Raw genomic sequence first — 14347 nt, 5'->3', positions numbered from 1 at the left:
TGTATTTTTTTGTTTAGCACTTAACTACTTGCTAGATCTGCTTATCACTCGGCTTCTAAAACTTGTCGCTCATGCTCTTTATATTAAAGCTATAGATTCCTAGAATATATACAAATCAAATCTGTAATTAGCGCAAGATTCAACAAAACAACATGGGAAAGTAATCCTACGACCGTTAAATTCTTCAAAACATCTGCCCCCAAAGCTTTATCCAAATTATATGCTCTCTTATCAAAAATAGATAACACAATAAGTATCCCAACTTCCAAATGGCACTCAGACGTATCCACAAGCCTTGACCCAGAATTCTGGAAACAAATATGCCTCAATACTTCTCGTTTGATTAGGAATCCAAATTTACGACTGATTCAGCTCAAAATACTTTACAGAATACATTACACCGGTCTAAGAATGTATAAAATGGGTTTAGCCGACTCTAACATTTGTGTACACTGCTCAGATAATAAGGTAGATAACTACTTACACTCAATGTGGTCCTGTGCTCCCGTGAGTAACTTTTGGCTTGGAGTGTGCGAGAACCTATCATTAGCGTTAGAGATTCCTATTCCCATCTCCCCCGCACTCTGCCTGTTGGGTGATCTCTCCGCAACTGACTTTGATATAAACAAAACATACCTCCTTATAAATGCAATAGGCATCGCCAAGAAAACTATTCTCATGAATTGGAAATCAAAAAATAATTTATGTATAAACCTTTACAAAAACATTTTATTAGATTATGTAGTTATGGAAAGAATGTCTGCTGAATCAAAACAACAACTGACAGAATTCAGATCTCTTTGGGCACCGCTAATTGATTTCCTGACCTGATTCCCATGGGGGCCGGGGCTGGGGCTCTGTCCCGGGGGTCTTGCTCCGTGGGTGGGGGGGTCGTGGGTGCCGGGGGGGCCGTGTGCCGCGGGGTCGGGTGGGCCTGGGGTGTGTTCCCTGGTGCCGGCCTGGCGGGCCGATCCGTGGGTGGTCTGGGGGCTGGGGGTGGATGGGGGTGCCTGGGCGGGGGTTGGGGTGCGGGTGGAGCTGTTGGGGGTGGCCGCCTTGGGTTGGGTGGGGGGCTGCCCCTCTCGTGGGTGGTTGGGCGGGGGGTTGCGCCCGTGGGGCCGGGGCCTTGCCGTTGTCGGGCGGGGGTCGGCTCGTGCCCCTCTGGCTTCGGGTGTCCGTGGGCTTCCTCCTTCCCCTGGGGCGCGGGGCGGGGTCTGCCCGGGGTCGCCCTACGCTGCGGCTGTGCGTGCCCGCCTGGTGCCGGGTTGGGGGGGCTGCTTTCCTCCCTTGTTGGGGCCCCGGCGGTGCTGCCCGACTGCCCTGCGGGGGTCTCCCTCCTGTATTTTACTCCGCCCTTATTTATTTATTAATTTTATTTATATATATACTTATATATATATATTTTTAATTATCTATTTAATAAATTTTATTTATTCTGTTAAATTATATACATGTATATATAGGTGCGTGTGTGTGTGTGTGTGTGAGTGTGTGTGTGTGTGTGTGTGTGTGTGTGTGTGTGTACGTTTGTATGTATGTATGGTGGAATCTGTGTGTATGTATGTAGGTACATGTGTGTGTGTCGCTGCCCCGGTGTGCATTGCCGATCGCGGTACCAGGCCTGCAGAGATGCCATGGCATGCCGGCTGTGGGTGCGGGGCTGGGCCCTTATGGCTTTTTGCCGGATGGGGTGCCTGGTGGGTGGTGGGCGGGGGGGCCTGGACGTGCGGGTATGGCTGCGGGGTTTGGTGGCGCTGGACACTGTTGGCAACCAGGCCTCATGTTTATTTTTATTTTATTTTATTTAAAGGGTTTATTTTATTTTATTTATTATTTTTATTTTTATTTTTTATATTTTTTGTTTTTGTTTTTGTTTTGTTTTGGTGTATGTATGTGTGTGTGTATGTGTGCATATGTATATGTATGTAGGTGTATATATGTGTGTGTGTGTGTGTGTATGTGTATATGCATGCATGTGTGTATGTGTATGTATGTGTATGTATGTGTAGTTGTGTGTATGGGTGTGGATGTCCGGTGGATCGATTGGCCTGTATGTGGATGAGTTGGGGTAGGTGGGTTGGCGGCCTCTGTGGTAGCTGGGGGTGTGCGTTGTTGTGGTTTACGGGGTAGGTCGCTTTTTTTTGTTTCAGGTTTCGGCGGCCGCGGGTGTTTGTACTGCGGACGGGCGGTGGTGGTGATGGTTGCTGTGGTACTGCCGGCGGTTGGCGTCGCTGTGTTGGGTTGGAGTGGTTGGGGGACTGTGGCTGGTATCTGTGCGCTTGTGTGGTTGTGGGGGCTGGCTGGCGTTGGCTTGACGGCTGGTTTGGGGGCTGGCGTGCGGACGGGGTGCATTGACTTCTTCCCCAGTTGGGGGGCACCATCCCCTGGCCGGAACTCGTATGGGTGCGTTGCTGTGTGGATGGCCGGGATGCGGTGTTTGCATTGGGCATGGGGCTGTGCAGTTTTTCTGCGTTTGGTTGCTGGTATGGGCTCTGCGGGGTTGGGTTGGGGCGGGCGGGGGCTGGCTTTGTTTGGCGGGGGGTGGGCTCGCGTGACGTCACGCTAAAGTGGTCTGGTGTGGGTCACGGGCCGTGGGGGGGGGCGGCTTCCTGGCCGTAGTTCCTGGTTGTCGGCCGCATGGACTGGGGGGGATGTCCGGGCCCTCTACTCCTCCTACTTATAGCACACACAGTCACACAAATATAGGACTTTGGGGGATTGTCCTGCGGGGAGGCATGGCGGGGGGGTGAGGATGCCTCCTATGGGGCTCCGGTCCTCCTGTCTTGTCCCCTGCTCGGCCATCCCTCAATCTTAGCTGCATATTAGACACTTAGGATTTGGAGGGCTCGGCTTGGTTGGGACCCACCAAGACCTTGATGTCCCCCAATTTTAATCGCATTATTAGTTCCCACAAGCATACATATCTCACTCACGCTACAGTACACGCATCAATAGGGACTGGAGGTCGGCTGTAATGGCTGACCTCCTAATTTTAACTACACAGTAGACACTCTGGGGGCCTTGTACACATGCATGTGGGGGGGTTGGGGTTCGCCGCACCCCTCATTGCCTCGTCGGCCGGCGCGGATTCCGGGGACTGCGTTCTGGTGGCCTGCCAGGCTTTTATTAATTTATTATTATTATTATTTTTTTATTTTTTTTAATGTGTATATATGTGTATGTATATATATATATATATGTGTGTATGTGTGTATGTATGTATGTATGTATGTGTATGTGTATGTATGTGTATGTATATATGTATATATATATATATTTATTTATTTTTATTTTATTTTATTTTTTATTTGTGTGTGGCGTCGCGCGGGTCTCGCTTCCTGTTGGGTGGGGTCCGTGCCCGTGTGGCCCGACCTTGCGCTGTGGGGTCTCTGTTGGCGACTTGATGTGGTGGCGGCGCGGCGCCCGTGTCTGGTCTGGATACTGTGTCTCGGTTGTTTGGGCGGTGGTGTGTTTGTGCGGGTTTGGGTTGGGGTGGTGGGGTCTTTTGGCGGGGGGGGGGTGTTGGTGTCTCTTGTTTGCGTGTTGGCGTTTGGGCTTGCTGGCGGGCTGGCGCTGGCTGGTATCTGTGATCCTGTTGGCGTGTGGTTGCCGGTCGCGGTTTATTTTTTGATCGCTTTGATTTGATTGGGTGGTGCTGGCTGTCTGTGGGTGTTGTGGCTGCTGTTTCTGCTGCCGTTTGTTTGTGGTGTGGGCGCCCGTGGCTGCTGGGTCTGGTGCAGGGGGGTGGCTGATGTTGTGACTGGTGGCAGCGCGCGCGCGTGGTGGTTGTCGGGGCTGACAAACTGTGTATATGTATGTGTATGTGTGTGTGTGTATGTATGTATGTATGTATGTATGTATGTATGTATGTATGTATATATATGTGTATGTGTATGCATGTGTATGTGCGTGTATGTGTACATGTGTATGTTTATGTGTATGTATATATATATGTATGTATATTTCTGGGGGTACGTTCTGGGCCTGCCTGTCGGGTGGGGGTCGGCGCCTCAGGCTACTGCATCCGGACTGCGTGTCTGGAGCTCCTGGGTCCCGCCGTCCATCCCTTCCGGGTGGCCGTCTTGGTTGGGGCCTGCTGGGTCTGGTCCCTGCGTCTACTGTGGTGGCTTGGTGCTGCAGGGTATTCCGAGGTGCTGCGAGTCGGCCAGTTGTTGGGGTAGCGACTTTGTGTGTCAGCATGTCTGTGATCTTCTTTTAATTCTTTTTTTTATTTATTTATTTAATTTTTATTTTTTTAATAAATAGATTTAATTATTTATTTATTTATTTATTTTTTCCCCTTTTTAAAAAAAAAAAATATTTTATTAATATTATTATTATTATTATTATGTATTTATTTATTTTATTTATTTATTCCCCTACCTCGGGGGGGGGGACTCGGCGGGGCGGTTGCTGGTTGTTCCATCTCCATCGTTGGGGTCCCTGCGGGTGGGGTGGGTGGTTCCTGTGGCCCCGTGCTGGGTGGTCCTGTAGCGGCCGGCTTGGGTGGGGTGGCCGTGGGCTGGCCTCGCCGCGCTCTCCGGGGGTGGGGGGGGGGCTCGTGGGGGCCCTGTTGCCGGTGGGGCGGGGGCGGTCTTCCCGTCCGGTTGCGGGGGGTCTCCGGGCCCCTCGGGCGGGGCGTCCCGCCTTTCTGTCCGTGTGGGGTGTGGTCTCTCGCTGGCTTGGGGTCTGGCTGCCCCCTGTTTTTCTCGTGCCTTGTCCTCTGCCGGGTGCGTCTGTCTGCGGCCTGCTGCTGGCCCTTGTGGGCGGCACGGTGGGCCAGGCTCTGGGGTTCCTGTCGCTGTCCGGCTTGGCTACGTGGGGGCGGTGGCCCCTGGTTCCCTGGGCACCACACCTACTGTTTGTGGGATGGGCTCTCGGGGAGGCTGGGGCCGTACTCTGGCTCCCGCACACACTGGGAGTCAAATGTATTGTACATGCAAATTCACATATACTCACACACATACATACAGACATACATAGGTACCTACGCTCCCACATACATATACAAATAAATACAGTACATATTTACACACTCAAAGTTCGTACATCCACACGCACATTCATTATACAAACATACTGTATACACATACTGTACATATACATTCACTGTAAAAACATACATATACACATACTGTACATATACATTCACTGTACAAACACACACATACTACACATACATTCACTGTACAAACACACACATACATATACTGTACATATACATTCACTGTACAAACACACATTTACACATACTGTACATATACATTCACTGTTCAAACACACATACTGTATACACATACTGTACATACACATTCGCTGTACACACATATACACATACTGTACATATACATTCACTGTACAAGCACACATACACATACTGTACATATACAAGTACATATGCACACATACACTCATGCACATAATCACGTTTCATCAAACATATATTAACGTTGTTGCCCTAGGGTAAACTGGGTATAACACATGGCACACTGACAAAGCTTAACCTATTGTTACTATAACAATCTACAAGGTTAAGGTTGCTTCTCTTTCTTCCCCTCCATTTTTCTGCATTCTTTCGTATCTCAAGTTATCATTACGTATATGTATTGTTGCATTTGAACAATTGTATTGTTGATAATAAAGGTAAAGTACTGGTATTGTTTATTATCAATAGCACTATTTCTCTTGGTATTCATATTGCTCCATTTTTAGTGTAATAATGCTCATTGTCATTTCTGTATTTTTTTTTTTTTTTTTAATTTTCGCTAACTGCTTATTTGCTATTACTTTTACCATCATATTTGTACATGTCGTATTTGCTGATGTTGCTCTGTTGTTGTTGTTGTTGTGTTTGCTGTTGTTGTTTTTGTCTCTCTGTCTAATCCCCCTCTTGTCCCCACAATTCCCCCCTCTGTCTTCCTTTTTCTCTCTTTCTATCCCCTCCTGCTCCGGCCCGGCTGCACCAAATGATAATATAAATACATTTAATAAAGTCAAAATACAAGTAAGGCAACAAGAGAAGTATCCTACACTTCTCTTTTGTAAAGTAAATCTGAACAGCCGATATGGGCATCTACATCTGCTATATGATTTGCCCGAGAAGCTGGGCAGGACATTATAAAAAAAAAAAAAAAAAAAAAAAAAAAAATATATATATATATATATATATATATATTAAAGCTATAAAATTTAAGGTTGTGGATCATAATTTGTCCCAAAGTAGTCTTTGTTTGCTCTCATGAAGTCTGTCATGACTAGTGTTGTTTTTGTTGTTGAAGGAGAAAGCGAACACTGTGATGCATCTGTGAAATTAATACACTGCCGTTTGCTAAATTGAACAAAAACGTAAATATTACATGTTATTATGAATTTTACTGTTATGTCTGTTCCTGGTATGTCTGTTAATACAGTACATACATACTTAAAGCGTGTATACAAAATGTTGATAGATGTTTTTGGACTTTTTTTGGAGGGCTTTATTGGCGGAATTGATCGAATCCCATTACCGCCATTGTTGGTTGACTTTTGCTAGCATTTATTTACGAATTAGAATGCATTAAAAAAATAAAAAAAATGTGTTCCTGTCTGACAGAAAGATTGTGAATGATAGACAACATTAAAGTGCAGTTCCCCTTTAACACATTATGTTGCCAGAAGGTGGCATTTATCAAAAATATCTGTTAAAAGTGACTTTTTAAATTTAGGTGCGGCAAGCTGCTTTTCAGTCGCTGGGCCGTTTCATCTCCACCTTTGCCAACCCAACTGGCGTGGGCCTCCACTTCAGAGATGACGGAGGGTTGCTTGATGTTTCCAGGTTCTCGTCAGACAGGTAAGACATCTGCACAAACTGTTTATATAAAAAAAAAGTACATTTGACCAAAACTTATCCTTTTGTGGTTAAATTTTCCTGGGCACTAAAAAACGGATGAATTACATCATTTCCTGCATTTGACAGAATGATAGGGGTGTAACGGTACACAAACATTTCGGTTCGGTACGTACCTCGGTTTAGAGGTCACGGTTCGGTTCATTTTCGGTACAGTAAGAAAACAACAAAATATAAATGTTTTGGTTATTTTTTTTACCAAATTTGTAAACAATGGCATAACATACATATACACACAGGGTCCATTGCCAGGGTTAATGTGGTCAACATATATAAAATAAAAACTAAATAAGATAAGGCTCAGAATGGTTTCTTAGAGGCCTACTGAAATGACATTTTTTTATTTAAACGGGGATAGCAGATCCATTCTATGTGTCATACTTGATCATTTCGCGATATTGCCATATTTTTGCTGAAAGGATTTAGTAGAGAACAACGACGATAAAGATCGCAACTTTTGGTATCTGATAAAAAAAGCCTTGCCCCTACCGGAAGTAGCGTGACGTAGTCAGTTGATAGCCTCCTCATATTTTCCTATTGTTTTCAATGCAGCTAGAGCGATTCGGACCGAGAAAGCGACGATTACCCCATTAATTTGAGCGAGGATGAAAGATTCGTGGATGAGGAACGTTAGAGTTAAGGACTAGAATGCAGTGCAAGACATATCTTTTTTTCGCTCTGACCGTAACTTAGGTACAAGCTGGCTCATTGGATTCCACACTTTCTCCTTTTTCTATTGTGGATCACGGATTTGTATTTTAAACCACCTCGGATACTATATCCTCTTGAAAATGAGAGTCGAGAACGCGAAATGGACATTCACAGTGACTTTTATCTCTACGACAATACATCGACGAAACACTTTAGCTACGGAGCTAGCGTGATAGCATCGTGCTTAACTGCATATAGAAACAAAATAAATAAATCCCTGACTGTAAGGATAGACAGAAGATCAACAATACTATTAAACCAGGGACATGTAAATACACGGTTAATGCTTTCCAGCCTGGCGAAGCTTAAAAATGCTGTCGCTAACGACGCCATTGAAGCTAACGTAGCTACGGAGCTAACGTGATAGCATCGTGCTTAACTGCATATAGAAACAAAATAAATAAATCCCTGACTGGAAGGATAGACAGAAGATCAACAATACTATTAAACCATGGACCTGTAAATGCACGGTTAATGCTTTCCAGCTTGGCGAAGCTTAAAAATGCTGTTGTTAACGACGCCATTGAAGCTAACTTAGATAACGGGACCTCTAGCTATGATAAAAACATTAGCGCTCCACCTACGCCAGCCAGCCCTCATCTGCTCATCAACACCCGTGCTCACCTGCGTTCCAGCGATCGACGGAAGGACGAAGGACTTCACCACGATCATCCGTGCGGTCGGTGGCTAGCGTCGGCTAGCGCGTCTGCTATCCGAGTCAAAGTCTTCCTGGTTGTGTTGCTGTAGTCCGCCGCTAATACACCGATCCCACGTACAACTTTCTTCTTTGCAGTCTTCATTGTTCATTAAACAAATTGCAAACGATTCACCAACACAGATGTCCAGAATACTGTGGAATTATGAGATGAAAACAGAGCTATTTTGTATTGTATTCAATGGGCTACCGATACTTCTGTTTCACTGGCTACGTCACGCGCATACGTCATCATCCAAAGACGTTTTCAACCGGAAGTTTAGCGGGAAATTTAAAATTGCACTTTATAAGTTAACCCGGCCGTATTGGCATGTGTTGCAATGTTAAGATTTCATCATTGATATATAAACTATCAGACTGCGTGGTCGGTAGTAGTGGCTTTCAGTAGGCCTTTAACAAAACCTTTCTACATATACATTTTTTGATTGATTGATTGAGACTTTTATTGGTAGATTGCACTGTACAGTACATATTCCGTACAATTGACCACTAAATGGTAACACCCCAATAAGTTTTTCAACTTGTTTAAGTTGGGGTCCACGTTAATCAACATTAAACTGCCTCAAGTTGTTGCTCAGATTAAATAAAATGACAAAACTTGTCTTCTACATATAAAAAGTGCAACATTAAACAGTTTCAAGTCAACTCAGCCTCAGATTAATTTTTCTTTCCCCCTCCCCCAGCCTGGCTAACTTGGCAGTAAGAGGATATATGGGCTCATTGTTCTTCCACCATAGAAGTGGGTCAAAATCTAGTTTTTTAAAATAATAGGATCTTAAATCTGCTGCTATAAAAACATTTGTTATTGCTTTAGCTCTGCCTGACTCGCCGAGGAGAGGCTGCTTGAATGCGGTGGGAGCTGTTTGCTCGTCTTTATCTTTGTTGAAGCGATGTTCACTTGGGGGTGGTGACGCTTCAAATGGGTTAGCATGTTTGACGTGTTGGCAGAAGCATGCCTTACCGCTGCTGAACAATGTCGGCAAACCTCCGTCCTCCATTGTTGTAGCGCACCGCTCAGCCAAAGTGTTCCCAAACGGGAGATCTTAACGAGGCAAGAGGGTCTTCCAGCTCTGGCTTTTATATGTTGTCGTAGCCCGGTCGTTGCTAGCATCCCGTGTGTTGTCCCTCGGTATGCATTGTTTACACAACGTGCGGTGTGCTACTTAATATGTCCGTGTGGAAACTCGTTCGGTACACAACCGAACCGAAACCCTCGTACCGAAACGGTTCAATACAAATACACGTACCGTTACACCCCTACAGAATGATGTTAGGAAGTTTTTAACATCCGTGTATTTGTCATTTCAGTGACTGCTCCTTGAACTCCCTCAACTGTTCAGGCATCGGCGGCTGTCATACAGAAAGAACCATTGCTCACACGCCTCCCAACCAAGATGGCCGTGCCACGCCGTCCCCAGAGCACGTGCCGGCAGCCGACGAAATGAATTACGACGACAACCACAGTTTAGCTCACGGAGAGGGGCTCGACAGCTTCGTGTACGCCGGCGGCAACGGCAACAACGCCAGGAACGCCAAGGAGACAACGCAGACAGATGAGAATTTTAACTCTTTCCACTTCTGGAGGTCTCCTCTACCAGACATCAGCGGCGAGCTGGAGCTGCTTACTTGTCACAAAGGGGATGGGATGGTGAAAGAGAAGAGGAAAGAGGAGAAGAAGCAGCCAGAGGACCAGAGGAGAAGTTTGGCTTCCAAACCCAGCCCTGCTAAAACTACCAGCGACCGAATCAAGATGGTCTTAGACTGTTTGCAGCCGCACATGGACGACCCAGATGTCCAGGGTAAGACGCTGACACCTGTACATTATTATGTTTGTGTGTGTGTTGCCATGCCGACTGAGCTGGGCCATTGTCCTCCAGCCCAAGTTCAGGTATTGTCAGCCGCCCTAAAGGCCGCTGAACTCGACAGCCCGTCTGACAACAGTCCCACAGAAAGCCTGCTGGCGCCCCCCCCAGACGCTGATGTCAGTAGCCCGCCAATCGACAGTAAATCCGGGGAGGTGCAGTCAAAGGACAGAGAAAGTCTCGCTGAAGACGAGCAGGCGACAGAAAGCCCCTCAACCAACGAGTCGTGTCCGGTACAGGAGCAAGGAGACGAGGAGACACAGACGGAACCCCTCGAGGATCCGGAAGAGTCTTCACCTGAATCATCTGTTCTGGTAAGATGACCCGACTTAGGGTGGGAATCATAATCGTAGCTTTCAGTACAGTATCACACTGCAGTATGCCCACAATGCCACAACAAAAGCAGCACGATACAGCAATGGTGTTATCACAATACATTCCAAACGTAAGGGTGTCCCCTCAGTTTTTTCACTTTTAAAGACAATACTGATATTTAGAGGTGGGATTTTTTGGGTTACTATTATTAACTTATAAATTGATTATTTATGCATCTTTAATTCATATTTTGTATTTTATTATATTGTATATTATTATATACTGTGTTCTCTTTAATAATAATACTGTATGTATAAAAGGCTCATCCTTTGGCAGTAGTGCATCATTTCCGGTTTTTGAATTTAGTATATGTATATATATTAGAGGTGCGGAGCTTTGGGCACCTTACTATTCATTTAGGATTACGATTCGTTTAAAAATCTTTAATTTATGTATATTGATGCAGTTTTGCATTTCTTTTTGTTTCACTAAGTAAGCGTTTATCACTTGCAACTTTTAAAACCAGTGCATTTGTAACAAGAAACATTTAAATCAATTCCCATCACATTTATTAAACTAATGGAAATGTGTGCACAACTGGAACATAAGTGCCCTAAAATAAAGGAGCTGGTCGAATCTCTCGATTAGGTAGCTTGCTGCAGTGAGCCAAGTTTTAGAACTGTCTGCATTACATTATTTACAATAAATAAATCGATTATCGATTATTGGCATTTACTAATCGATTTAATAATAGTCCATGTCTGAATTGCGATGCATCTAATAATCGATTGTTTCCCTCACCTCTAATATTTATGTATGTGTGTATGTATATATCTGTGTGTGTGTGTGTGTGTGTGTGTGTGTGTGTGTGTGTGTGTGTGTGTGTGTGTGTGTGTGTGTGTGTGTGTGTGTGTGTGTGTGTGTGTATATATACACTACCGTTCAAAAGTTTGGGGTCACATTGAAATGTCCTTATTTTTGAAGGAAAAGCACTGTACCTTTCAATGAAGATAACTTTAAACTAGTCTTAACTTGAAAGAAATACACTCTATACATTGCTAATTTGGTAAATGACTATTCTAGCTGCAAATGTCTGGTTTTTGGTGCAATATCTACATAGGTGTATAGAGGCCCATTTCCAGCAACTATCACTCCAGTGTTCTAATGGTACAATGTGTTTGCTCATTGGCTCAGAAGGCTAATTGATGATTAGAAAACCCTTGTGCAATCATGTTCACACATCTGAAAACAGTTTAGCTCGTTACAGAAGCTACAAAACTGACCTTCCTTTGAGCAGATTGAGTTTCTGGAGCATCACATTTGTGGGGTCAATTAAACGCTCAAAATGGCCAGAAAAAGAGAACTTTCATCTGAAACTCGACAGTCCATTCTTGTTCTTAGAAATGAAGGCTATTCCACTAAATTGTTTGGGTGACCCCAAACTTTTGAACGGTAGTGTATGTGTATGTATGTATGTATGTATGTATATATATATGTGTGTGTATGTATGTATGTATGTATGTATATATATATATATATATGTGTATGTATGTATATGTATCAGTATATGTGTATATATGTATGTATGTATGTATATATATGTATATTTGTGTATATATGTATGGATATGTATACAGGTATGTATATATATGTGTGTGTATATGTGCATGGATATGAGCATGTATATGTGTGCGTATATATATATGTGTGTGTATGTATATGTATTTATGTATATATACTGTATGTATATGTGTGTGTATGCTTGTGATTATGTGATATATATATCGTTATTGCAGGGTGCTACAATTTATATCCCAATATAGATTTTAGGCCATATTTTGTCCATCCTTATTTGCTGCATATAAAAAGTAGCCTGTAGTATGTTTATTAATCACATGATACCAATAGGATTTGTGTAGATGCATTGCCCCAGCCCATCTATCCATCCATCCATCTTCTTCCGCTTTTTCGGGGTCGGGGCCCCAGCCCAAGATGCTTTAATGCTCAGCATCTGAATGGTATTGGTGGTCCTGATGATGCTGGACTCATGTGACACCACAAGACGAGATCATGAAGGTTGAGGAGACGAGCCAACAGACGTTTGATATTGATTGTTGCTCCTCAGGTGTCTGAACTCATTGAGAGTGTGGAAGAAGAGGGAAAGGATGATTCTGTGTTTGAAGATAAGCCGAAGATCCAGGTGAGCGCTGCAGATCATCAGGCCATGCCCATATAAGCGCTCCTCTCTGATCTGCTGACTAATTCCTCTCCTCACTAGCAGAATGTTATCCCCCAGCAGCTGTTGGATCAGTACCTCTCCATGACTGATCCCACGCGGGCTCAGACGGTGGACACTGAGATAGCCAAGCACTGTGCCTTCAGCCTGCCGGGAGTGGCGCTCACTTTGGGCCGACAGAACTGGCACTGCCTCAAAGACACCTACGAGACGTTGGCGACCGATGTCCAGGTGGGCGGAGCAATGAGGTCGAAGACATGTTTGATGTCGGCGTCCCTTTGGATGATGTTTTGATTGTGATGTAATTGATTGTAAGAGATGAATGATGAGTTATATGCTTTGTTGCTCATTCACTCCCACCTCTTGTCTCTCAGTGGAAAGTGCGCCGGACCCTGGCTTTCTCAATCCACGAGCTGGCGGTCATCCTGGGAGACCAGCTGACGGCGGCGGATCTCGTGCCCATCTTCAACGGCTTCCTCAAAGACCTGGACGAGGTCCGAATTGGCGTGCTCAAGCACCTCTACGACTTCCTCAAGGTACAGCACATTTGAGCGGTAGCAAGTGTCCTTTTAATGCTTTCTCTCCAACTAAACCCTTAAATGTACCGTATTTTTCGGAGTATAAGTCGCACCGGCCGAAAATGAATAATAAAGAAAGGGAAAAAAAACATATATAAGTCGCACTGGAGTATAAGTTGCATTTTTTGGGGAAATGTATTTGATAAAAGCCAACACCAAGAATAGACATTTGAAAGGCAATTTAAAATAAATAAAGAATAGTGAACAACAGGCTGAATAAGTGTACGTTATATGAGGCATAAATAACCAACTGGTATGTTAACGTAACATATTATGGTAAGAGTCATTCAAATAACTATAACATATAGAACATGCTATACGTTTACCAAACAATCTGTCACTCCTAATCGCTAAATCCCATGAAATCTTATACGTCTAGTCGCTCCTGAGTAGAAGTCGCACCCTCGGCCAAACTATGAAAAAAAACTGCGACTTATAGTCCGAAAAATACGGTACTTTACTAAACTAAACTACTGCAAGTTTATGCATTCAATCCAAAATGTATTGTTTTTTTTGTTTTTTTTAATGCATGCACAACAACAAAGACTACGTTTAGACTGCTGGTCAAAGTGGACCAAATCTCATTTTTTTCCAGCTTACTGTTTAGATTACAAGTAAAATGTATAAATGCGCATGGGCCCTACTGTGGCCCCAATGTGGGCCTGTTGTCACTTGCATGAACAGTTTGATAAAGTGAAAAAAGTGAAAACAAAGAAAGTTGACCGGATTCCGTAAATGAACAAGGAAGTCGCTACTGCTAATAATTGTACTATGCAAAATAAGAGCTGCCACATCTCAAAATGTTATTTATTTTTTTGCGTGAAAACAAAATAAAGTAATAAAATGTATTAATATATACCGTATTTGTCGGAGTATAAGTCGCACTGGCCGAAAATGCATAATAAAGAAGGAAAAAAACATATATAAGTCGCACTGGAGTATAAGTCGCATTTTTTGGGGAAATTTATTTGATAAAAGCCAACACCAAGAATAGACATTTGAAAGGCAATTTAAAATGTCTAAAGAATAGTGAACAACAGGCTG

General features: G+C 44.0%; 1 protein-coding gene across 2 annotated transcripts in view; it reads left to right on the top strand.

The window, feature by feature from the left end:
- The window catches only part of ppp4r1l (protein phosphatase 4, regulatory subunit 1-like), a 44865-nt gene that overhangs the window by 23956 nt on the left and 6562 nt on the right, over window positions 1–14347 (top strand). The window contains exons 10-15 of one of the 2 annotated variants that reach the window (XM_062037973.1): window positions 6705–6829; window positions 9621–10111; window positions 10190–10488; window positions 12615–12689; window positions 12771–12956; window positions 13100–13261. In XM_062037973.1, the coding sequence (XP_061893957.1) occupies window positions 6705–6829; window positions 9621–10111; window positions 10190–10488; window positions 12615–12689; window positions 12771–12956; window positions 13100–13261 (1338 nt within the window). Of the gene's footprint in view, window positions 1–6704; window positions 6830–9620; window positions 10112–10189; window positions 10489–12614; window positions 12690–12767; window positions 12957–13099; window positions 13262–14347 lie in introns of both variants that reach the window. The other variant, XM_062037972.1, reaches the window with a different exon arrangement.

This window comes from Entelurus aequoreus, linkage group LG26 (genome assembly GCF_033978785.1).
Source record: "Entelurus aequoreus isolate RoL-2023_Sb linkage group LG26, RoL_Eaeq_v1.1, whole genome shotgun sequence".
NCBI lineage: Eukaryota > Metazoa > Chordata > Actinopteri > Syngnathiformes > Syngnathidae > Entelurus > Entelurus aequoreus.
The sequence above is the reverse complement of the archived record's forward strand: the minus strand, read 5'-3'. Positions and strand labels throughout refer to the sequence as shown.